This window comes from Camelus ferus, chromosome 8, assembly GCF_009834535.1.
Source record: "Camelus ferus isolate YT-003-E chromosome 8, BCGSAC_Cfer_1.0, whole genome shotgun sequence".
NCBI classification, from domain to species: domain Eukaryota; kingdom Metazoa; phylum Chordata; class Mammalia; order Artiodactyla; family Camelidae; genus Camelus; species Camelus ferus.
The window spans coordinates 71322927-71347252 of NC_045703.1; the positions used below are offsets into that span (position 1 = coordinate 71322927).

At 40.6% G+C, this 24326-nt stretch overlaps 1 protein-coding gene across 9 annotated transcripts in view; it reads right to left on the bottom strand.

Annotated features, from left to right (window-relative positions):
* PDE10A (phosphodiesterase 10A) overlaps positions 1-24326 on the bottom strand; it is a 537273-nt gene that overhangs the window by 78263 nt on the left and 434684 nt on the right. For all 9 annotated transcript variants that reach the window (XM_032485326.1, XM_032485329.1, XM_032485325.1 and 6 more), the window contains 6 exons: positions 18243-18363; positions 17704-17753; positions 6406-6546; positions 4141-4296; positions 2718-2768; positions 1713-1771 (listed from right to left, as the gene is read on the bottom strand). In XM_032485326.1, the coding sequence (XP_032341217.1) occupies positions 1713-1771; positions 2718-2768; positions 4141-4296; positions 6406-6546; positions 17704-17753; positions 18243-18363 (578 nt within the window). The remainder of the gene's footprint in view (positions 1-1712; positions 1772-2717; positions 2769-4140; positions 4297-6405; positions 6547-17703; positions 17754-18242; positions 18364-24326) is intronic.

Below are 24326 nucleotides of genomic sequence, written 5' to 3' on the forward strand. Positions count from 1 at the left end.
TATCTTACCAGTCAGTATTCAGCATAGAGAGAAAGTCCGTAGCATTTAACTAAAACTATGAAGGAATAAATTTGGTTTCACCATATTTAAGATCTCATTAATAACTGTGATCTGAAATTAAAATATTTAAATTTGCTAAATCTCATCAATATGATAAAAATATAAATTATCACTGAAAAGCTCAAGAGTTAAAATGTAGTTTAACTGTACTAAGAAAGCACTGCAATTCATTTGAGAAGAAATATCAGAATACAGGTAGTGATAAGGACCTCACAGCTTCACTCAGGTAAAATACACATTCATCATTATCAACCGCAAGTGAATGTCCTGGAGGTACATGGCATACACACTAACACGTGGACCTGAGCAGCAGACAAGTCAGCCAGCGTGTATCACAGGGAGTATGCAAAGAAGAGTCTTGATACAGACTCCGCCGGCAAGGAGCGGCTTTCAGTTTAGGGGTGTGGAAACGTAGCAGTGTACTCAGCGTTAAGATAATTTACAGTCATACACACTGCCTTTCGTAGAAGACAAATCGTTTAGCTTGATGCCACTGATTTGCTTAGTTACAGCGTCTGCTGAGGAACACATGGCAAGGAACAGGGCGAAGCAAAAGGTCTTCCCACTGGGGAAGAGACTTAAGGCGTCCCCGGAGGCACTTCGCTGGACGGCGGGAGACGAGCAAAACACTAAACACGTCGGCGCCCAGAGAAGGCGCACAGCGTGCTCTCCTGTGAGCTTTGCAGTAGGAACGCCCTGCGTCCCAGAGGCACTGTTCAGTTCTGTCTCAAAGAAGACAGCTGGCCCAGGGGACCGAGAGGGAACTCTCCCAGTCCCACGCGTCTCTAATTTCACACTTCAAGACACGAAGCAGCAACTTCAGGATCACTGGTGAGGGGATTACTTCTCGATGAGGGACCCAGGAAGCGCTGCCAAAGTGACGCGAGCGAGAACACGGCCAGGTCGCCGCTGGCGGCCGGGCAGGAGCGGGCACGTGGTCCTTCAGTTAACCTGTCAGAGGACGTGACCTGAAGTCGCCAGGTCCTGGGGCATTTTTTTAGATTTCAACAGTTAAGTAGATGGGTCAGATAGACACAGATCTTCCCCATAGCAAGCAAAACCGAGATGAGCCTGACATTAATAAATTCTTGTAAATGCTTCCGCTGCCAGCCCGAGGGGGTTTTTCTAGGTCAAACTTCAGGGAAATGGAACATTTTCTCAAAAATGATATCTGAGCTACTATACATGGAAAAATTAAAATAATAATATCAATACCATGTTTTAATTTATTGACATTTGTAGAAAATGCCAGAGAGGATTTTTTGGAAAATAATGAACTAGAGCGTTTCCTCCCCGGCTGCTGCTGCAATTTCCTCCTGCAGAAGCAGAGACATATCGCGTGCTGCGCTCCAAAGTCTCCAACACGCTCTAGGGAGTCTGTTTAGAAAACACACACCAAACTGCAAAACAAGATCACCACATACGTACATCTGCACTCCTCCACTTGTAAAGTGAACATGGGTGAGAATGCAGTTATGATCCAAAATACGATCAGGCTTATTTACCAGGCTACCTCAGCGCCTCCCTCGTAAAGACCGGTCTTCTGCTGGCTGCTGACTGCAGAGGACGTCAGGCTGCCCCCGTCAGGGCCTGCACCTGGTTTAAACTGTTGACCAACAAGAGCTACCACAGCCCTAGAAATGAACACTTACTTTGATACGTCGAGTAGAAAGTCATTCAATTCAGTCTGTTTGGCAAGACCTCTGCATACCTGCCATATAAAATAATGGCTATTAATTTTAACGGATTTATGCTTATTTAAGAAAAAATTCCAGAATGCTATTCACCTTATTTATTTAAAAAAAAAAGCATAACACAATCAACACTTTAATGCTTTAAAAAACTGTACTTGGACACGTATTCCACTGACACTCAGTGATGTCAAATCCAACACGTCCTTGCTCCGCATACCACCGTCCTAAGTACATGTACATGGATCTATTTGTCCCTATCACACCGGTCCCCGTCAACCCGAGTCTGCTGAAATGGACTTAAAGAAACAAACAACAAAAAAGAAGATGTGGAAGATACGTAACAAAGTTCTTCAGAGGAGGAGGGTGTAGCTCAAGTGGTAGAGCATGTGCTTAGCATGCCCGAGGCCCTGGGTTCTATCAAAATAAATAAACCTAATTACCCCCTCCCCTCCCCAACCAAGAAATGCACAAAATTCTGTTGCCATCATGTTCCTGAGGCTTAAAGTCCAATTATCAGGAAAACCCGATGCAGTTTGTGATCTTTTAAATTAGATCATGTTTTCAAAATAACCAGTTGTCTTAAATTTAAAATTAATGTTTTCATATACTACTTAGTCTAATATTTTAATTTAGAGGATGGCATCATAAAAATATCAGTGTTACTGCCAGGAGGAGACTGTTCCTGGGATTTCAGTGGAAAACCAAAACCTAACAAGAGAGGACACATATCATTTACTACATAAATGATTTAAAATTCTATATACATATATATACACACATATATAATTGGAAGATATTTAAGGCAGGGCGTGAGTAAATATAAGTGAATAGATTAAACATTTTAAAAATAACAAAATACCTCATGTCCAAAAATAAAGCATTGGGTTACTCATTAACCTCCACTCCGCCCCCAGGGCTACACTCTAAACAAGCCTCCTCTCTTAGGAAGCCCCAAAGACACACCTGCACCTGATGTATTGCTACTGACGCCCAGGCAAGATTTGCTGTTGCAACCTGGAAAAAAGCATGAGACAAGCCTCCATCAGTCGCACGCAGGCATCCCGACAGAAGACTCGGCGCAAATACATACGGTGACTTTTCTGAGCTCATTGCGTTTTTGAATACTTTGCCAAACACAAATTGCCAAATACGTACAAAGTTTCTCTTTCACATGCCCCACTTCTTTTTAATTGAGTTTAACGCACTCTTATTCCTCTCAGTTTTGGAGAAAAAGGAAGACAAACTGATTAAGAGAGCTATCATCCGATGAGTTTAACATAAAACAATTATTTTTCAGTTCAACAACAGTACTATTAAAAAGCCCTTTAATGACCACTTTAAAATGAGGAAACAGCTCCAAAACTTTGCTGACAGGTTCTCAAGCCCCTAGCTATTTGGTTTCGCTTAATAGTCATTCATTTAACATTTGTTATTGACTGGGTGCCTCCTGGGGACCAGGCACTATTCTTGGTGCTAGAGACACAGCGTCAGCCAAAGAGCAGCATGCAGGGCGCTGTGGGCAGAGAGGAAGGAAGCCAGGGACGTGCGCGCCGCACTGGCTGTGACACGCACGTCACACTGGCTGTGACAGGGGCTCCAGAGGGAAGGGGCAGAGCCGGGGGAGGGGAGGACCCAATAGGGGCCACTCAAGTCTGTACGTGGTTCAGCGAGGGCTGCATGTATAGGATGACCTTGAGGACGTTCCTGAAGACCGAGTGGCTGGGGTTGGGGACGAAGACAAGCACAGTCCAAGCAAAGGGAGGATGGGGGAGCCAGCCAGGAGCCAGTCAGACCGCTCAGGAGCCCGGCATGGCTGCAGGGAGGGAAGGGGCCGGCAGCGCAGCAGATGGGTCATCTCGGTAAGTGGACAGAGCACAGGCCGCTGAGGGCCTTGGGTGAACACCACGGGTGACAGACGACGTTATCCTATTTGGCTGCATTAATGAGCCGTTCTGAGTCAGGAAACAGTGAATGGAACATATGCTTCCCAAATGGATTTGGTGCTGAAAGCTTTACCCACGACATTCTCTAGGAAGGGGACATTTTTAAAGGGACAAAAAGACAACTAGATGTGAAATCGCTCCCAAGTCATCCTACTACTTTATGTGATTTACAATATGGAATTTTATTTTTCTTGTTAAAACGGATCCCTACTAAAATAAATTACTATATTTCTGTATCACTCTATTTAATCCGGAGTTTCCTCTCTAAATAACTGCAAAACAAAAAAAAGTTTTTAAAAATCATTAGTATCAAAATATTATTAGGAAAATTATGGTTTTAAATATTCACTTGTTACCTATTCATTCATTTATTAACTGAGCAGTATTAAGGAGGGCCTTCAGCGAAGGAGGTGCCGCTGCAGCCCAGCGAGCAGGGGGCTCACCTCCTGATGGCTCAGGCGGAAGGCCTCCTTGCCCCAGTGCCGGTAAAGCTCCAGGATGCCGATCAAGTCCCCGATCGCAGTGACAATTGGCAGACAAAGAACAGACTGGATACGTGTCCCTGACTCCAGTCCGGTACCTCTTGGAAATCGTTCATCCTGAAGACATAAAAGGGGAAGAAAAGCTATCAATTCAGTGAAAGAAATGGAATCCTTCAGTTAGGACTCCGAGAAATTTCCCAACACCTATAATCAACAGCACACAGTCCTTTTCAAAGGAAAGCCAACAATGATGGTCACTCTACACCTTGTCTAAGATCACGCTCATCTTTAGCAACATGGAACTTACGCCCAAAGACTGCTTTAATGTCTCTTTATCCTTGTACAGTAGAACTTGAGGAATGAATGGATATATATTAACTTCATGCAGTAATTAAAATACTTCAGACGGCTAACGTTTATTTCCTCCTCACTGGCTGTGTGCCAGAACTCTCCGAGGGGCTTTGCAGGCATAATGTCACAAGTGAAAACTACTCCTAATGTGAATGCCACAGGAAGGAAATTATATAGAAACACTCTTTCTTTTCTAATTTTAAGGTTAGAATAACACAGAAGCATAAGTTAATCACAGTCATTGTAACTGAAACTCAAAGGCCCACATTAAGTATTTAGATAATCCAGTAATTATTGATTCCCTATCATGGCAAATAAAATTGGTTCTTCGACTTAAATACTTTTCTAGCTGAGCAAAATCACTCAAAGGAATACAGAGAAATCGAGTGAAATAATATCAAAACACCAATTCTATTTATCCAGTTCCTGCTGTCTATAGGAAGCTTTTCATGAGTCAAGAACAGTACAAATCTACACTTGCAATTTACAGATCTTTTGAAAGCATGCATATACGTACAATAGAAAATTTCCAAATGACAACTTATACAACATCCACTTTTAACCGTTACTTTATAAAACTGAAACACACTTGGCATATAACACTGGAAGTTTAAGGTGCACAAACGTTGATTTGATGCGATGACACACTGTGGTGTGACTGCCTTTGTAGCACGTGTTAGTACCCCATCAAGCTGCATAATGATCCTTTCTTTCTTGTGGTGAGAATAATTAAGATCTAGCCTCTTAGCAAATTTGATGATTATAATGCAATGTTGTCATCTATATACACTGTACTGTGAATCGTTTATTTTTAAGTACTTTTTCTTTTTAAGTTTTTGATAAAGTAGCTAATAACCTGATTTGTTCAAGGTCATACAGATAATTAGTGGCAAAACCAAAATTAAAAACCAGATTTTGTGACTCCAATGCAGCACTTTTTCAGAGCAAACTCATCACCCCACGTGTCTGTCTGTATGCTCGTCACTTTTGAAGTCTGAGCTTGTGCAGTGACATTGCATCGCCAGGGCACACGTACTCTGGAAGACCGCTCTGAGGGCTCCATTTTGCCACGTTCTCTGTACCCGTGGCCTTGGTCTGAGCCCACTGTGTGAATCTGAAGCAAGCAGACACGAAGACTCATCTGCGTGTGTCCACTTCTTCCCTCCACCCCCTGCCACCATCGTAAGGACATGCCAGGGCAGCCTCACTGGGAGGGGCAGTGAGACCCACGCAGAGCACGAAGGCCGTCTGAGCCTAACCAGCTCCTAAGTGACATCCGGCTCATCTCAGACACATGAACAGGCCCCACCAGAGATGGCCCAGATCAACAGAACGGCCCAGCCCAGAGTCTCAAGAGAGACAGAGAGTGGTTGCTGTGTGATGACACCACTCCAGTCCGGGGGGGTCTGTCACACTACCACACACTACACAGCAGTGGCCGACTCATTCACACGTATCCTGCTAGGACATGAAACCTGAAGCGCTCATCACTTGGTTCACATGAATATAAATACACACTTTACTTTATGTCTAACTATCCTGGCAAACCTTGAAAGAAGAACTACTGAAATCTAGACCCTAGGGGACGTGTAAGATGTAATTTCCGGAGTACAGAATTAGCTTACATACAAACACATTTATTGATCTGTATCTTGCTTTAATGCTGCTACAAAATGGCTTAAATTATAACATCAAGAATATATGCTATCTTTCTTGTCTTTAATTTTTTTTTTTTTTTTTGATGGAGGTGCTGGGTACTGAACCCAGGACCTTGTGCATGCCAGGCATGCGATCTACCACAGTATAAAAATATGCTATCTTTCTTGATTAAATACTTCAGGTTACAAATGTTGCAAAGACTAAAAGGCCACTCACCCCAAGGATGTCTTCTACCAGCAGCGTCTTTCTGGACTTGGCCACGTAGGCGGAGGTGGTGGTGCCCTGGGCGATGGGCCCGGCGGGGATGAGCCTGGGTTTTCCTTCCTTGATTCCAGGTGGGGTGAACACACAAAGGCTCTACGAAGAGGACAAGAGGGGGTTCACAGGCTGCCCTGCACTCCGGCACAGGACAGGGAGGATCCCGGGTGTGCCCGACAACAGAGGAAGCCGTGAGCCGGGAAAGCACACGACACCGGGAAAGGCGTTTGCAACGACCAAGCTGGAGAGTCTGAGGCGACATTCTCTCTCATATTTCCTGTTTCGTATTTGCACACAACATACAGGGTGGATGTAGGGCATGCATGAATGTACACACAGAAAAACTGTTCAAATCACCCCAATTTTTACTCATAGAAAGTAATAAAATGAAAAAAATGCAAGCTGTCCCTGGGCTCAAGAAACCAGCACAGCCCCACCCCTGTGCGGGCCTGGCGCGCGGGTCTGTAACCACAAGTCAGAGTGACTTGGTCACATTTCTTTCATTTTCATTAAAGATGTTTCTTTCTCAGAACATTATTTCTTTTTTAAGTACTCAATCACTCCATTCCCTAAAGTGGCCCGCCCATGAAATTATAGATGCAGAACACTCCTGATAAAATCTTTGCTCTTCTTTGTACACACACACAAAAAAAGGGCCAAACCTGAGTGTATTTTTCCCTCAAAAGACTAGGTGGGAGGGTAACATTCTGAAACTATTTTAAAATACATGCTTTTAAAAATATGATTGGTTATTTTGACTAAACCCAATCATACTTTTAAATAAATTTCTCCTAAACAAGAATTGCTAATCAAAAAATCACCTGGGCAGGGGAGCATTATTTTGACATAACTGTATTCGAATTATCTACTCAATTTGAAAAAAATTAAGGTTCTGGTAAATTCTCCCAACACTATCCATTTTACTTTCATCTTAAAATGGATAGCTATCACTTAAAAGTTGAAGACCTTCTGAAGCAGTAAGTATCAGGCAATCCTCTTCCACTAAACATGGGCCTATTAAGGCTCGCTATTACCATTACTATGTCCAGATGAAGACAGAGAGGAGGATGTATTTATTACCTTACTAGACAATGTGGTTTTCAAGCTTCGTCATGTCAAAGAACCCTTTCTTCAAGTAAAATCTTATAATCCTAAGAGAGTCGGCCCTGTAAAGTTGAGCTACTTCAATCACTGGGAGCAGGGAAGAGGGAAACAGAGCCTGGGCTCACCTCCTTTGCTTTAAATAAGTCACCATTGTCTAAAGACTACAAGTTAAGTTCAGAATATTTTTATTCATTAGTATACCTACATCAGTTGGGACTGCGTTTAAGCAGTATTTGTTAAGTACAATGCCTATGAAAATCATTGTTTAAATGCTTCTTTTGAAAAGGATTAAGCTTAAAATGTTTAAATACAAGCTCTACACTTGAAAATGATTTTTAAAATTGAACTACATATAAGATCGTAAATGACAATTTCACCTTATTTATTTTTAAAGAGGCTAGAAATCAGCCACTGCTTTTCTAGTTACTCTAATTCTATGATGCACCAACATACATACGACACAGACGAAGTAAGACTTTCATTAGAGTTAGTGTTTAGCTTTGTCGCAATAGAATTCAGACTGTCATCCTTAAGACCGAGACAAGAGCAGCAAAATGACCCAAGGACAGGAAGAGAGATGACTGCAAGAAAAAAAGGTAAAGGATGTGGTATATTTAGCCTGAATAAAAGTCAGAATTGACAACGATTTTTTCAAACTATGAGAAAGTTAAACGTAAGAAGGATGCTGAGTAATGTTTCTTTTCTCAACCAAACTCAGAACTGCAGGAAATGAACTTAAACTGACCTGAGCCGTTCAGATAACTCTTAGAGAAGAACTTCCCCTGACAGCAATAGAAAGTAAACTGGAGCAAGATCCCAACAGAAGCTTTGGATTTGTTTTAAACAGTAATTGACTGTATTTGTTTGTTGTTTGAAGATTAACAGCAGATATCTTTTTTGGATGACTTTGCTACACACCCATTAAGGCTGAATTTAGTAATACCTTCAAGTTATACTTAGCTTCATAATTCAATAATGATAAAATTGCTTACACATTCTTATGTTATTAGAAGATCATTTATTTAATATATAAAATATTTACTGCCTCTATACGGGCTCTCTGTATGATGCACGAGAAACAGACAAGCACAGACCGCACCTAGGATTTGTGGAAAGCGATTCTCTGCACTAAGCTTGTTGAAAATAAATGATTCAGAAATCTTTCAACTATCTGAGTGAATGTGGAAAACTCCCTGTGGAAAATAAATGATTATAAAAAAATTAAATAATTCTTTACAGTGGGAACTCTATACTTGTTTTACTAATTAGCTAGTGATTTTTGTTCATTTACCAAACAGAAATGCTTGCAAACGAGAGCTGAGGGCAAGCGCTAGCAAGACACTGAATAAGTCGTTGAATGGCGGCCAAATGCCGAGGTAGGAAGGGAGGACGAGGACCCACCCAAAGCAGACGCGTTTTTGATGTTTTTACAGCTTCAATTTCTCTCCTCTGTGTGAGTGGTTTCCTACTCTTTTTTGGTGGCTTTTTTTTTTTTTTTTTTACTCCATACAATTCACCTGTGCGACAGCTCCCTTCATAACACCCATTTCCGGTCAGAGATCAGTCAGGGACGGAGCTGTGCGTCTGTACTGGCAGGTTCCGTGTGATCCCTGCCGAATGGGCTGCAGACAGGGCATGTCAACCCCAAACCCCCAAGTCAGACGCTAAATTTTACATGCATCCAGGAATGGAGAACACTGATCAAATCCACCTTTACTTACTCACAGAAATAATTAGACAGACAGTTGTGTACTTAACAGTCGTCTTTTTCCCACCGGCTGAAAGGACACTTGCATCATATACTGAAGCTTCACGTACACTTGGGCCTGAACTCTCAGTTCTGTACTGTTTGGTTCTTTGTCCATCACCCTCTTTTAATTACTGTAAGTTTACAGTACATTCTGTGACCTGGCAAGGCAGGTCCTGCTTTGGTTCGTCATGTTTTAAAACATCTTAACTTACAAGATGTATTTTGCTTTTTCCATTGGTGAAGGGCCTGCGTTAATGACTTAACACACGATGGGTGTAAATGAGTTCTAAAGAAACTTAAGAATGAAATGGGGACTTTATTTTTCAAAATCAACCATTATAAATTTTTTTAAAGATTTACTTTTTTAAAAAAAGTAGTAATTTTTAAGTTACTTTCCATTTACAATTATCACAAACCATTGGCTATATCCCCCATGTTGTACAACATCCTTGAGCCTGTCTTCCACCCAATAGTTTGTACCTCCCACTCCCCCACCCCTATATTGCCAATCATTATGAATTTTGACATAACAATGTTATGGGGATGTTCAGATTAGTAAAATAAAAATATTACACTCATTATTTATTTAGGAGGACGAAAACTTTTCAAACATCACTACATGATATTTTAGAATATTTTAAGACCATTTTGCATCCATTTACAATTTACAATGTCCACTGTTGAACTGAATCTCTAAAGTTAATTTCTGCTCAAATACTGTACAAATCGATAAAAACTTTAATTAGCACATTTTTTAGAGGCTCGAGATGAAGGCTACAACTGAAAACAAGGAAAAGCTCAAAGTTTCAAACATCAACCACTACGCTTCGCAGAGAAGAGCGTCCCTGTGTTCAGGGCGTGCACCGATGACTCGACTGTTAGGCCCCCTCCCCTCTCAGCACCAGCAAGGAGACTGGCCAGAGAGCTGAAGTCAGTCCACGGGCCACGCAGTAACAGGGGGTGAATTAACTTTCTCAGTATTTCAAAGAAATTCATTATGAACTACCCGAAAGTTCTGCGATAACAGCAAACTTTCATACAAATTTCTAAAGTGGGCTCATTTAGAATATTGGTAACAGTGGTCCTAATGTAAGTTGTCTCAACAAAGGAATAAAAAACCATTCAAATCGTTAGAAAATCAAATTTTGAGAAACAGATTTGGCGGAAAATGAACCATAGGGTAGACTATCACAAATTGTTTTTTAAAAAACAGGATTTTTTGGGTGATTGGGAAACTGATTCATTGACGTCAACTGAAAAGTCTACTTCACTTGGTAGACACTTGTTCTCGTATTTCCTTCCACACATCTTTCAAAGACCACCTTATTCATGAAACTTCATTTTTATGTTAAGGCTCAACTCACAAGCAGTTAAATTTTAGAAACACTGCTTAAGAAGAAAAATTATTCAGGCTTACTATTAAGTTATTTTTCTTAGAGACAGTAGGTGGCACTGCATAGTAAATGAATTTAGGTCTACGGAGAGGACCGCCGGCAGCTAGCCCCACTCTCTCCTGAAGTGGACCACTAACTTAGTTTGCATAATTCTTAAAAATAAACCTAGTAAGTTTCAATGTGCACTGAAAAAAAAAAAGTCACACAATTACTCTCAATTGCTGGCTCTAATTTGGTTTCTAAAACCAACATATAAAAAGCTACCCATGAACTTTATGAATGATAAAAGTTAACATGTTAGAGTTCACAAGGGTTTCAGCTTTTATGAACTACTTGTATAGAAAACATAAGAAAAACGAGAGTAATGACATTTAAAGTATGTTACTTATTAAGTGGAGAAGGTGAGCAGGTATGAAAGAGAAAAACTGTAGAAACATTAAAAGTTGAATTAAGCAAAGTCTGAATTATGGAAAAATCAGTTTTGTCCAACAAACATTTCAAGAGCAGCCTCCTTTCCTAGCTCCACACTTCTCACAAATTGCTTCTTCCTGTATCTGCCCTTCTAATGCACTAAGGGAGAGGTCCTCCGAGCCCTGCTCAAGCAGAGCTAATCATCCAAGCTCTTCTTAATGTCACTGATCCAGCACTCCCACTAACCCCATCAAATTCAGGATCCCAGAGTACACCTGCGTTCCTCCCTGTTCACACATTAAGGTCATGTGCTATAATTAACTGTGAATGTCTTGATTTCCCCTACTGGTTGTACATTCTTTGAGAACAGGAATGATTTCTCATTTACCTTTGTATGCCCAGCAATTTGGCAGAGTTTTTGGTACATAGCAGGTATCTGAAATGGTTTGTTGAATAAATAGCATTCATGACATAACATCTAACCAATGGAGGTTAAATTAAGGTTTAGAAAGTTTCAGATTCTTGTCACAGTCCCAAAGTAGTGAATTGGAACTCACACAATCCAACTCCAGAATCAAAATTCTTTGGACTAAACTACCTACTGGGAAACTTTCCTTCTCTCCCCAAGCTCTGGAACAGCACAACCAGCACAGGAATTCTCTCTCCTGAAGAGGTGTCCCCCCCAGTGTAACATGAACACAAAGGTACAGGAACCAATTCTGGTTCATCACTAAACACCAGGGTTAGCAACTACCTGAATAAAGTTGCTGCTCAAAAAACAGTGTTAAATAAAAGATCTAAGTTTTTTTTAAAAAACACTATTTCAACACTGCTGTTAATTTCTTCCATTTACTGGTCTATTAGTTTCCTATCATCATTTGCATTAAATGGAGCAATTTGTGTTTTCCTCCAAAACTGTCCATTTTATCTAGGTTTTCGCATTTATTAAGTATCCTCTTATAATTGGTCACTTTCACTGTATCTATTGTTTTATTATCTTTTAAATTATTAAACATATATAATTGTTTTCTCTTTGTTTGTAAATTAGGTTAGCAACTGCTTTATCTGCACAGCTGTCCTGTTGTAAAGATTTTCTTTTTCTACATCCATAGCTTACACTGGTTAAATTCCAAGAGGGCAGAGATTTTAGCTGATGACAGTGTCTCTGGTACCTAGAACACTAACTACCCTTTGGTAGTGTCCAATAAAATGTGCTGGATTAATGAATTAACTTATTTTTGTTCTCTTATTAATACTTCAAAAATGTACATAAAATGATTAATACTTTAAGGATGCGAATTTTCCTCTGTGAATACTTTTTCCAGAGGTTTAGCAGTAAAATAAAGTAATTCATTTTCATAAATATCCTTTCTGTAAATATTCTGTTAACTGAATTTGAGTTTTTTCCCTGCCCAAAGAGTTACTTGGCATATTGTTTATGTTTAACTTCCAAGGTTTAATTTCCTTGTTTTCAGCTGTTATGGGGATCCAAATTATTAAATGGGGGCTAAGTGTATCAAAGTAGGTTCTAACCCAAAGAAGACTTAAAGGGACCCCCAAGTGGGTAAATCCTAAAATAATATACTGAGTTAATAAATCTATATATTTTTGGATAAATCTAATTAATGATACTAAGATCCTCTAAATTATATTTCTGATCTGTCAATAACTAAAAATACTTTTGCATTTTTCTGTTCATCTTTTTTGGTATGATTGTCTTGCTTTATAAATTTCAGTGCACCGATTATTTACTGTATAAACCTCCTAACAGCCCTACCTTCATTGTCAGTTAAACCCCTCATAAACCAGGTGACCTGCTTTTCCAATTTAATGCTTTTATTCTCTCAGTTCAACTTGATTATTGATCCTGTGGCCCTCGGTCCCCTTTCCCCGCATGTTCCCAGAATAGATGTTCTCCTCCTAAAGTTCCCTTTTTTATTTTCAGTCATTCCTCAGTCACCTTGTTTTATGCACTTGTATGTAATAAAAGAAAGCTGTGGAGTTTCTGAACCCGATTTAAGACTTTTTTCTTCTAACAGCTGGGCCTAACCTACTTGTAATTTTGTTGGGACATATCTTCAAAATGAGCTCAATAATCAGTTTTATTTTTAGTACTCTAATTCCTTTTAGGCTGTGCTCCGTCATCTCCTAAACTTTCTATATTTTCTTTAAACTTTTCCTCTCTGGTAATATGACTATGGGTTTTAAACTCTACTTGTATAACTTTTGAATATAAAGTTATTAATATATTTATATGTAATACAAATATATAATTATATATAATATAAAGACTTTAAATATTTAAAGAATTTAAATATATTATTTAAATTATATTTCTCTGTGGATCAATTTCAGAAATTATTTCTACTGATTATCATTTATGAAAAAAGAAACTAATACTTTTATAAGTATGTGAACGTTACAGTTCCTTCCACATCTGTCTTAATCCTTGGTATTTATTGATACCGACAAAAAATTTTATCTCAGTCTATTTCGGTTTCATTATTATAGTTTTGTCACTAAAGAATATACATTTTGGTTTGAAAGTGACTTATTAAGAAACACTTTCTAACTATGATTCAAAATCCAGAGTCAATTTTAAAAACATTAATACATATCTATCATATGCTAGCTTTCATGTACAAAGGAAGAAATATAAGAAATTATACATGTATGTGCTCATCTGTGCAAAAAATGTTTTACTTTATTTCGTACGATTAGCTTACATTTTAAAAGTATGTCAACATCTGTTGCAAGCAATATGGCAGATAAGATAATTTGACATTCCTGAAAAAAACAATTTTAAAATTATTTAAAGGCTGGATAAAGTATATTTCACAAACATTTATAATGCATTGCTGGGCTGAGAGGAATGGAAGGAGTCCACAGAAATCTAAAAGGAAGTACATAAAGGAAGCTTGTGTGGCAAGCAAATCCCAGACTGGTTTTTTTCTTGAAATTATCAGCTAAAGCCTAGGTATGGAGTTGGCCAAAGCCTAGAGTCACAGCTGACCCTTGAACAGCATGGGTTTCAACCATGTGGGTCCACTTACAGGCACATTTTCTTCAATAAATACCGCAGTAATTACTACACCATCTGCGGCTGATTGAGTCTGCAGATGTGGAACCTTAGATACTGAGGGCCAAATGTAAAGCTGTATGTGGATTTTCAGTTGCACGGAGGGTTAACGCCCCTAACCCTCTGTGTTGCTCAAGGGTCAGCGGTACTGACCCTCCCCCTCAGGAAAGCTGCATGGCTAACCGGGGACAAGAGATAAAACCTGAGCTCTCACTACGTGGGAATCTAACAGGAGACCCCCAGCCTGGGCCAGGACCAGCCAAGGGCTATGCTCTCATCTTAGTTTGAAGGGCTGAATCACTTTCAGCTGCAAGGGGATTACAATGAAAGCAGAGTATCCTGACTTTATTGAGGGGGGTAGGAGGGAATAAAAATCTACTCTGAGTAATATTAACTGCACATCATGTGGATCTGAGCTCTGAATCCATACTACTCTGTAGTCTGAAAAAAAAAAATCTCAATTAGAGAATGTAATTAAAATAGTCCTGGTTTGACAGTGCCTTGGGTGACTGGCAAAAACAAATACACATCCAGAGCAGGAAAGGAACTTCAGCAGCCTCGAGAACATCCATGTAAAAGGCTCCAGAATAACAGGATTCACAGTTAAATAAAAAGATAAATCAAAGGCATGAGCACTAAGTCACCATCTGTGAAAGGCGGACAAAGCAAATGCCAAGGAACTGTAAATTCAGAAAAAATATAAAACAATATAAAAGAGGTAGTTAATATATTTCAAGAAATAAAAGATAAACTTGAAAATATGTCCAGGGAATAAAAAAAATGGACTGACAAAAATCAAAAAACAACCAAAATGTAACTACATTATGGTCAATATATGGAGAGATAATATTGATAAACCTGAATTCTCTACCAGCAAAAAATATCTTTCAAAAAAGCAGTAAAATAAAGATATATTCAGACAGACAAAAAAGAGTGTCCCATGAGCAGATCCTCACTAATGGCTAAGTTCTACAAGATCAAAGATAAATGATTCCAAATGTAAGACCTGAGATACAAGAAGAAATGAAGAGCAAGAAAACTGGTAATCGTGCAGACTTATCTCCGGAAGTATTTCAGTGACTTTAAACTTCAGACAATACGTGCTCTTCGGGCCACAGAAATCGCTCGGGTAAGGAAGGAACACGGGCTTTGCTACCTACGTGGAATGCATACAGGGAAAAATACAGTGAACAAAACAAGTAATTATCCCCTAAAATTATCCTCTTAGGGAGACAAGGTCTCTGCCTTCGTGAAGCTTATATTCCAATGAGAAAGCCAGATAAGCAAATAATCACACAAACCACAGATAAGTACACAGTTACAGATTCAGCTAAATTCCGTGGAGGAGAAGCATATGACATTAAGACAGCGTAACAGAGTGGAATCTGACTTAGGAAGGTTGGAAAAAGCTACAATTTCGCTGTGTACCCTGCTGCTCGCAGAGATACTCTGTTGAACAAGACAGACTTGGCCTCTGAGTTGGGGCAAGAAAGAGGGAGAAAGGCATGGATGGCCCTGGAGAGAACCGTGTAAAGTAAATCAATTGACCTCAGTTTAGAATAAGGAGCCCGACAGGACGAGATATCACCCCCCCCCACTTAAGTTACAAAAGCCGATGACAAGTGAAAGTGGAAGAATTAGAAGTGGCGGACACAGAACTACATTTTGGAAACTACAGACACAAGAGCTTGTTCTCAGTCCTAAGCACGCGGACGTCTGCAAGCAGCCAAGTGAAAAGCACGGCCCAGGGGTGAAGAGCAGGGGGCTTTGGGGATTGACATCCAGGCTCGAGAGCCGAGCACGGGCTGAAGCTCCCACGCGGCAGACCCAGGCTGCGGGTGACCTGCCGCTCTTCGACCTCTGCCCCCCATCTCCCCGCCCCTCCTCCATCTCCACACTCCCCTCACACAGAGCAGAAGAGGAGCCCCCACAGTGGCAGCCTCAGTTCCAGGGTTCACGTCATTTCTTTGCAGGTAAACAGCTAGGGTGCTGAGTCCCATGAGCCAGGTTTCAGCAGAGAATCTGACTGGTTCCAGTTTGGGTCACAAATAATTGAGACCGAAGGTCAAGGGTCACATGACATAAACACAGCTGCCATGACCAACCTCTGTGGGTGGTTTGAGATGTAAAGATGAGGAGTAATGAGATGTGGACCATCACAATTACAGGATAAGGTACATAGCAGAGATCACAAAAATTACTGCAAATTATGTAATTATTTTCTAAAACAAATTCTTAAGGTTTTAAATTAAAATTTCAAAATTTTAGAAATAAATTTTTAGCATGAACAGAAATGAGGGAGATATATTTGTTATTTTAATAGCTTAGCCATTTGAAAATACTACCAGTGTGTAAAATATAAAGTATTTACAAGTAGGAATAATATCTGAATAACTCAGTTTAATAAACCGCCTTGTTGACTCTTTCTGTGTTAGGTACCAGGAGAGATGCTGGGTGAATACAAAAATGAGCAAGACCCCGGCCCAAAAGAGCTTTTCATCCTGTAACACAGATGATCACAACACAAGGGGAACAAGGACTGTGCAACTGAAGGGGATTGGTTATGAGTTAAGTAATTCAGACAATAAGTATCTTTTGTGCAACTACTTTCCTGCTTTGCACTACTCTGTTACTCATGAATATTAGTAAAAGCCCAGAATACTGTCTCTATTCTTATTAACATTTTATATAATATAAACAGCACACATTTTTATCACTCACAAAACAAGTACCAGATTGCAAAACCACACCCCAAATTTCAAATTACAGTGGCTAACACACAAGAAATATACCATAAAAGTCTGCAAAATAATTTTATAACTGAGCTTTCTATATTTAAGCTCAGAACGTTATTCTAAAATGTCACGTGTGTGTTGATACCATAACAAAAATTAAATGCAGGTGACTGGATGTCTCGAAATACTTTTGAAAGTGCCTCTGCATGCTGCGCTGGACACTGGGCTGTGCTTCAGGTAAGGTAAACCAGAAGCGCAGGGTCCAGACCGCACTGCTGAACTGCGACAGGCCCGCGCAAGCGGCCGCACACGGCGTGTCTGCACCAGGGCCGCCTCAGCCCAGGAGCCTGCACTCAGCGACGCTGTCCTAGCACGTCTAGAGTCACCGTGAAAACATCTAAAAAGTCACATAAAACTTCTGCTCTCATTTTATTCTACTGCAGGTTGTGTGTAGAAAAGGGCACAGACTGTCCATGACACCGAGCCCACAGGGACGAAATAACCTCTGTGAAAGCAGTAAATCTGGAAATGCCATTCATAAGCTAGGACATCGCAAACCAAAACCTAAACAATAAAAAAAGCTGTAAGATTTTATGCCTCAATGTTGCTATGCTGGTAAAATTCCCAGTTGGTAATAATTACATATAGAAACAAAACAGAAAATGAGTTTTAAAGTACTTACAATATGTCTATCAAGTTATTTGTAATATAAGAGTCTATCTTTTTTAAAAGGCTTACAACACTCTCTTATCTAGAGACTGAAGTCTGAATCCAGGTACTCACAGTGTTGCACTCTCCGAGGAAGTACAGCGCGAACCCGTCAGCTTTTGTGGCTGCGGAAGGAACACAAAAGGAGGAACTGGTCTCAGTGGACGAAGGAAACACGCACGCGCTCTCCAGGTGAGCCCTCAGACAAGGGTCTTTTGAGCGGACTCGTTAGATAGTTAATGGTCATACAGTAAACAAACAAAATAATGCATGCCTTTACTCAATTACATAATTAGAATACTTTCCTTTTATGTTTCATGAGCTATTGCAAATTTTAAGATACGACATCCTCAAATGCATACAGAAATATATTATGTAAATACAGCTGTTAAAATTTAAACATCAGATTTATTAGAAAATGTTTTTAAAATTTGAGACGTTTAATTTTTAAACTATTTAAAAATAAAAGAAATGATATTCACAGTCCTGAAAAACATAAGCTTCAACCAAAAGGACGATGTACATGCATCTACGCGTCATCAGTGAAGTGGGCATAATTCAACTTTATCTTTGGCTTAATTTTTCTGCTGGGAGGAACATAAACCATTTCTTACCAACTTTAATGATGCTGCTCAGTTCGTAGAGGAGTAGCTGGTTGTCTCCTCCTGTGTCCAGCCGTTGTTCTATGTAGCTGTTTAGTTCGTACACAACTCCCTGCATATTTGTATCTTGATACTTCGAATAAAAAAAGAAAAGGTATAATTAAATATAATACACTAAAAATTCCTTCGTTTGTAAAACATACTATTAATATACATGATTTTATATTATATAATAGCTGTTTATTATGCTTTTATAGTGTGTGACTTAAATATTATGATCTACTATAAAAGTTGATTGAATATTGAAATTGCTACAACTTACAATTATCTATAGACTCCATGTATGTTTATTGATGCTAAAATATCAAATGCTACAAATTACAACTTTGTTTCTGAAGTTTTATATATAACGTACCAGGCAACTAGATCACTAAAAACGATATGAAAGTTTGCAAACTGAATGAAACATCTTAAGACTCTAGAAAAGTCAACCTTATGCACTGTACTGGGGAAACAAAGTTTGCTGATCACTCTCCGCTCGCTCCCTTCCGCGTAGCTACCGCTCTAGTCTGACCTCAACCCGGCCCTAGAACAAGAGCGTGAGGTTCTCCCCGCAGCGGCCGCACAGCACGTCCACGGCACCAGGCTCCCTGCGGCACCAGGGGCAACAGCAGGTGGACAGAGGTCTGGGAAGAAGGAGGAGGAAGCTAACCCTTGGTGACCCCCAGCACGAGCTACCACTGTGTCTTCATAAAAGGACCGAAAAACAGTCTTCTAATGCGCTTCCCTGCTACCAGCTTGCCTTCCTAAGCCTCTTCTCCAAACAGCAGCCATGGTGAACTTTATAAATAAAATCAAGTTCTGTCACTCTCTGGCTCAAAATACTCCTGGGGCTTCCCATTGCACTTAGAATAACAGACTCCTCACAGGGTGGCCTCCGCTCTCTGCAAAATGTGGTTACTGTCTGCCTCGGAAACCGTCTCCAGCCACCTGTCTCTCTCCTGGCCCCGCAGCCACCTTTCACTCCGAAGGCCTGTGACGTGCTGTTCCTGCTGAGCCCTGTTCTCAATGAACATGAATAAATAAAAGAATGCATGAACCAGTCAGTCAGTGATTCCACAAATGTGTGCACCAGTCAGTCAATGATTCCACAAATGTGTGCACCAATCCTGACAATCTGCTCCATGTAGGCACTCTTCCAGACACAAGAAACGCTAGAGCACGACCAAAACAAAACTTCAGTCCTCAAGGAGCCGGCAGTCTAGCTGGGAGAGAATGAATCAGTAAAGTGTGCAGTGTGACAGAAGGTAACAGCGCTGTGCAGAGAGGGAGCTGGGAAGTAAGTGCATCTGGGGCGAGAGGGCTGCCTTCTAAACAGGACGGCCCGGAGAGGAAGGACTCAGTGGCGTGAGACACAGGAGGCTCCAGTAAAGCCTGATGCCTGCAAGGCCGGAAGCCTGCCTGGGCCCCCGGCTGCCTTGTAGGAGGTGCTGGTCACCCACCACCCCTCTGCTTCTGGTCTACACACAGACTCAAGTGCAGGCAGGCCCCAGAAAATGAAGTATAAAGGATGACTTGTCAAGAGATGCAACACATACTAGAAAGAATGGATGAGGTTTAGCTAGTGGATATAAACTGGGAAACAAACGAGAAGGGGTCTCGGGGTGCTGGAAGAGTGCAGAAGAAAGACAATGTTGGTTCAGGCCAATTCTTTATCCAGGCGCACGAAGCAGAAGTGCTGGGTTCAGCGTCTAGTGCTGGGCTGGCTGAAATCTGTTCCCCAAAGTGGCTGACACTAAACGCAGCTGGAACACCAGAACTTCCCTGGCATCTGTTCTCCTCTTGGCAAGAGCGGAATGCTAGAGTGGGCTTACCCTGGGACACCGGCTTGCCCACCCCCTACCTACATCCCTCGGACGCCCCCTTCATCAAGGCCATGGAGGCACACTCCTGAGGCAGCTCTGGCACAAGTGAAGAGCTCTTGGTTTGAGCCAGGAGTGACCTGAGAACCACTGCCACCCAGCAGGGTTCCCTGAATCCCCCGGGGAGATGGGTCTTGGTGTGGCAGGGGACAAAGGGGACACATGACATCCAGAGACGAGGCAGCTGCTGTTAGCATAACGGACAGAGCAGAACCTGCGGTCGGAACGACGTGGCCAGCAGAGATCTTTAGCACTGGACCAAGCCCTTGATCACAGTGTCCCTGGAACTGAAATAGGGCAACCTTCTGTTTTTCCCATTTGTCTAAAGAGAAGTGTTCTGGGTTACACGAACAAAAATCTGACTTGATAACCACAACAGGGAAGTCAGAGTACCTCAGTGAATTCCAGACTTGAGCCACTTCACAGAACCTCTTGGATAAAGCCAGGCGGGACCAGGTCCCCTTGAGGAAGGATTTTGATTCACAGTCAAAGCCTTACAGTGCTTCTTCCTCCTCTCCCCAAAGAGGCCTGTGGCCATTTAGCTGCGCACTGAGTAAAGGGGAAGTCACCAGTGTGACAGTGAAAACTGAATAAAAATCACAAACACTTGAAATTCTGATGCCTACAAAATGCAACAGCGTTCTATGGCGCTGCAAAGGCTTATGTTATCTCTTTATCATCTGTAAAAAGATCCTAGCTGAGCTACTGCAAGTTTGAAGAACTCCAGAGAAAATACTCTGCCCTAGAATCGCCCTCCTCACCACTGATCAGAACCACCAGCTCCACAGTCCCCACCCCAGTCGAAGTCGTGGGAAAGAGCCGATCTGACACTGATGCCGACAGACACAGACTCAGTCATGCGACCGATTTGGAACCCCTGGACTGAGCCATGCAAAAGCCTTCATGCCTAAATCTGCCTCTGGGCATTTCTTTTTCATGAATCCATCCATTCTTTGAATGCATTCTCTTTCTTATTGGGAGGGTACATTAGCTAGTTTTAAGGCGGGTTTTTTAGTTACTCAATTAAGGAGTCTGTATAATAAAGTGATATGCAGACTGACTCTTTTGTCTCCCAGTGTAATTCTGAGGACAGACCCCTTGATAAGACCAGATGCAGCGCTGAGATTAACGCCCAGCTGTTCTCCATCTCTTTTGGACAGGAAATGGGTTGTCACACACAAGTGAGAACAAGAAGACATTTGGGGTTATGGACAGTTTATCATGAAATTTCCTTCCAAGTCTCTGGGCTTTAGTTTTCTCATTTATGCAACAAGAAGGCTGAGATACTGTCTTTAAAATACCTTTCAACAGTAACTTTCTATGTTAATCTATGATTCTAGGATTTTTTTGTTCTTGTTCTTGTTCATACAAATCCTAATCTTTAACCTAACAGATGCGTTAGTACACCCTGTGTCCTTTAATTAGCGATGACAATTGCATAAATATCATAAAAACTAAATGTTTTATTATGATTACTAAACTATATTAATATAGTATTAACTCTCAAATATTGAAGACCTACCTTCACAGTAAATGGATCATTCAAATCATAAGATATTGAAAACTTAAAATTACATGTGAATGTGAATAATAGGCATAGTTACTATTTGATTTTTAGCCTACGGCCATTTTGTTACTCACGCCTACTATTAACAAAGGAACGGCAGAGGAAACAAACACTGACGAATATCAAATAATGCGCTTCTGAGATGCTCTCACGGAAACAACACGATGAAGAAAGTTTACTAAGGGATTAACTCAATCGAATGAACTTTCAATTCTATGTCTTGACTAACAGAAAATTACAACAGTATATTAATGAAGTTAAGAACTTGTATTTGCACAGCATTTTTAACTCCACAAAGTCCTTTCACCACTGCCTTTATTTTTAAGAACCCGTATAAAGTATATACTAAGCGTCGCTGAGACGCTCCTCGATCAAGATGGGTTAGAATGAGTTGTGACGTACAACTTCTCGAACCTTAGCATCAGACTGGACACAGCCACCCTCATTTTCTATTCCACACTGATTTTCATGCAGTACTTGCTTTCCATTAGTGCAACTGCTAAACACATGGATTTGCAAAGATATGACTTCACTGAAAGAATGGTAGTGTCTAACGTTAAAACTGTGGACTGTGTCAACATTGAAAATGTGAACTCCATCAAGCTCCGTCTGACAGATGGCGTTGTTTCCCATGAAATTTTATCCCTGTGAGTTTGCTGTGGTACCTGTGAGCGTTTGGAACACAATCTGGGAACCAGGGTAACAGTGACTCTATCACCCAGAGGGAAATAATCTTCTATGAGACACAACGGTAATGAGTTGGGGAGTGTAAATCCTCGGTTCAGGAGGAAACCTGAGAGCTGATCTAGACAGAAGAGCAAACGTTCTCAGGTTTGTTAAAGTGACTTAGGTGCTTAAACACAGACTGGAAGATCACTTTGCCAGAAGAGTTCACAGGTGATTCAAGAATGGACTGGGAGCTCGAACGAGATGGGATCTGTGATGCCTCCAAGGGCCCGTGACTCCATGAGGCATCACTGATAGGCCCTGGAGCACTGCAACAGAACACTAGCACACAGGATGGGACGGGGGTAAGGATTTGCCACATAAATACTTAACAGCGTGAAAGACAGCTCTTAGTTTTCAGTGTAAAATACAACATCTGAATAATAACCTCTCATCATCATTCTTTAGATTTTTCCTGTTTCTTTTTTATAACTTTTTGTTTGGACATAATTTCAACCTTACAGAAAACTGCAAGAACAGTACCAGAAACTCCTGTGTGCCGTCAATTATTTACACTTTTGTCCTATTTGCTTTATCATCCTCTTAGTAAATTCTTTCCCCTGCTTCCTTCCTCCTTCCCTTCCTCCCTCCTTTCCTCCCTTCTTTCCTCCCCTTTCCTTCTTTCTCCCCTCCCTCCCTCTCACTCTCTGTTATCTGTCTGTCTATACACACACATACATACACACAATAGCAATACATTTTTTTCTGAATATTTGAGAACAAGTCCTTTATCCAAAACTTTCAGTACGTATTTCCTAAGAAAAAGAGTATTAAGAGAATACACTGAATTTGTACAGTTGAATGTGAAACATAGTTACAATAGTTAGCATAATCAGAAAACTTAACATTGCTACAGCAATATTAGCTAATTAAAAACACACAGTCAAATTTCATACCTTATCCCAATAATGTCTTTTGTGATTGTCCCACCCTCATTGGTCCGGGTTCAAACTCCAGATCATATATGTCACTCAACTGCCATGTCTCTTTGGTACACTTTACTGTGGAACAATCCCAGAGCCTTTCTTTGTGTGTCTTGAGCTTGATGTTTGTGACGAGTACGGGCCAGTTTTGATTTGTCTGATATTTTCTTAAGATTAGACCTGGGTTCGGCAATTTTGGCAAGAATACAATGAAGTGAAGGGGCCAGCGCACCAGCGTCCCCCCCGTACCTGTGACCTGGCACCTGCTGAGAGGAAGAGCTTTCTCTTTCCCTTACTCATTCATTAGTATGAGTATGGACTCAGCTTATTTATTCAACAGGTTAATATTAATTAATAGTAATTAATATTATTATACATGCATTTTAATGCTCAAATTGTCCCAGATTTGACTAATGGGAACCCCTTCAAAATAGCTCCTAATTTAGTTTAGGGCAAGAGGCCCACAAGATGAAAGGGCTTTTCATAATAATAATTTAATTTAGGAAAAAGCAGTCCATGAGCTAAAATAGTTTTAAGTAATTGACTGACATTCCTGATAACTTTAAAATTGCTAGTAGAAAAAAATCATCAGGAGCAGATGAACAATGACAAAGTTAAGGAAACAGAAGATGCATCTGAGTGCCTTGCCCAGTGGATGTATTTCTGAATGTCAGTATGTAAATAAGTCTTGTTGAACTAATAGCTCCTCAGCAATGTGTCAAGCACTATAACAGGTTCCAGGTAAGGTTCTAACTCTCACGGAATTTACATTCTAGCTGGGGGAAAGTGATAAACAAGAAAAAAGCAGCTTGCGGCAACACCTATGGCAAAAAGAAAACACATTTATGACTTTGTTGCCGTCCTTAACTGAACAGCCTGCAATCTAGGAGAAACCCAGGAAGGAGCCTGGCGGGCCAAAACTAACATTATTCAAGGATAAATAAACGTTAAAAAAAAT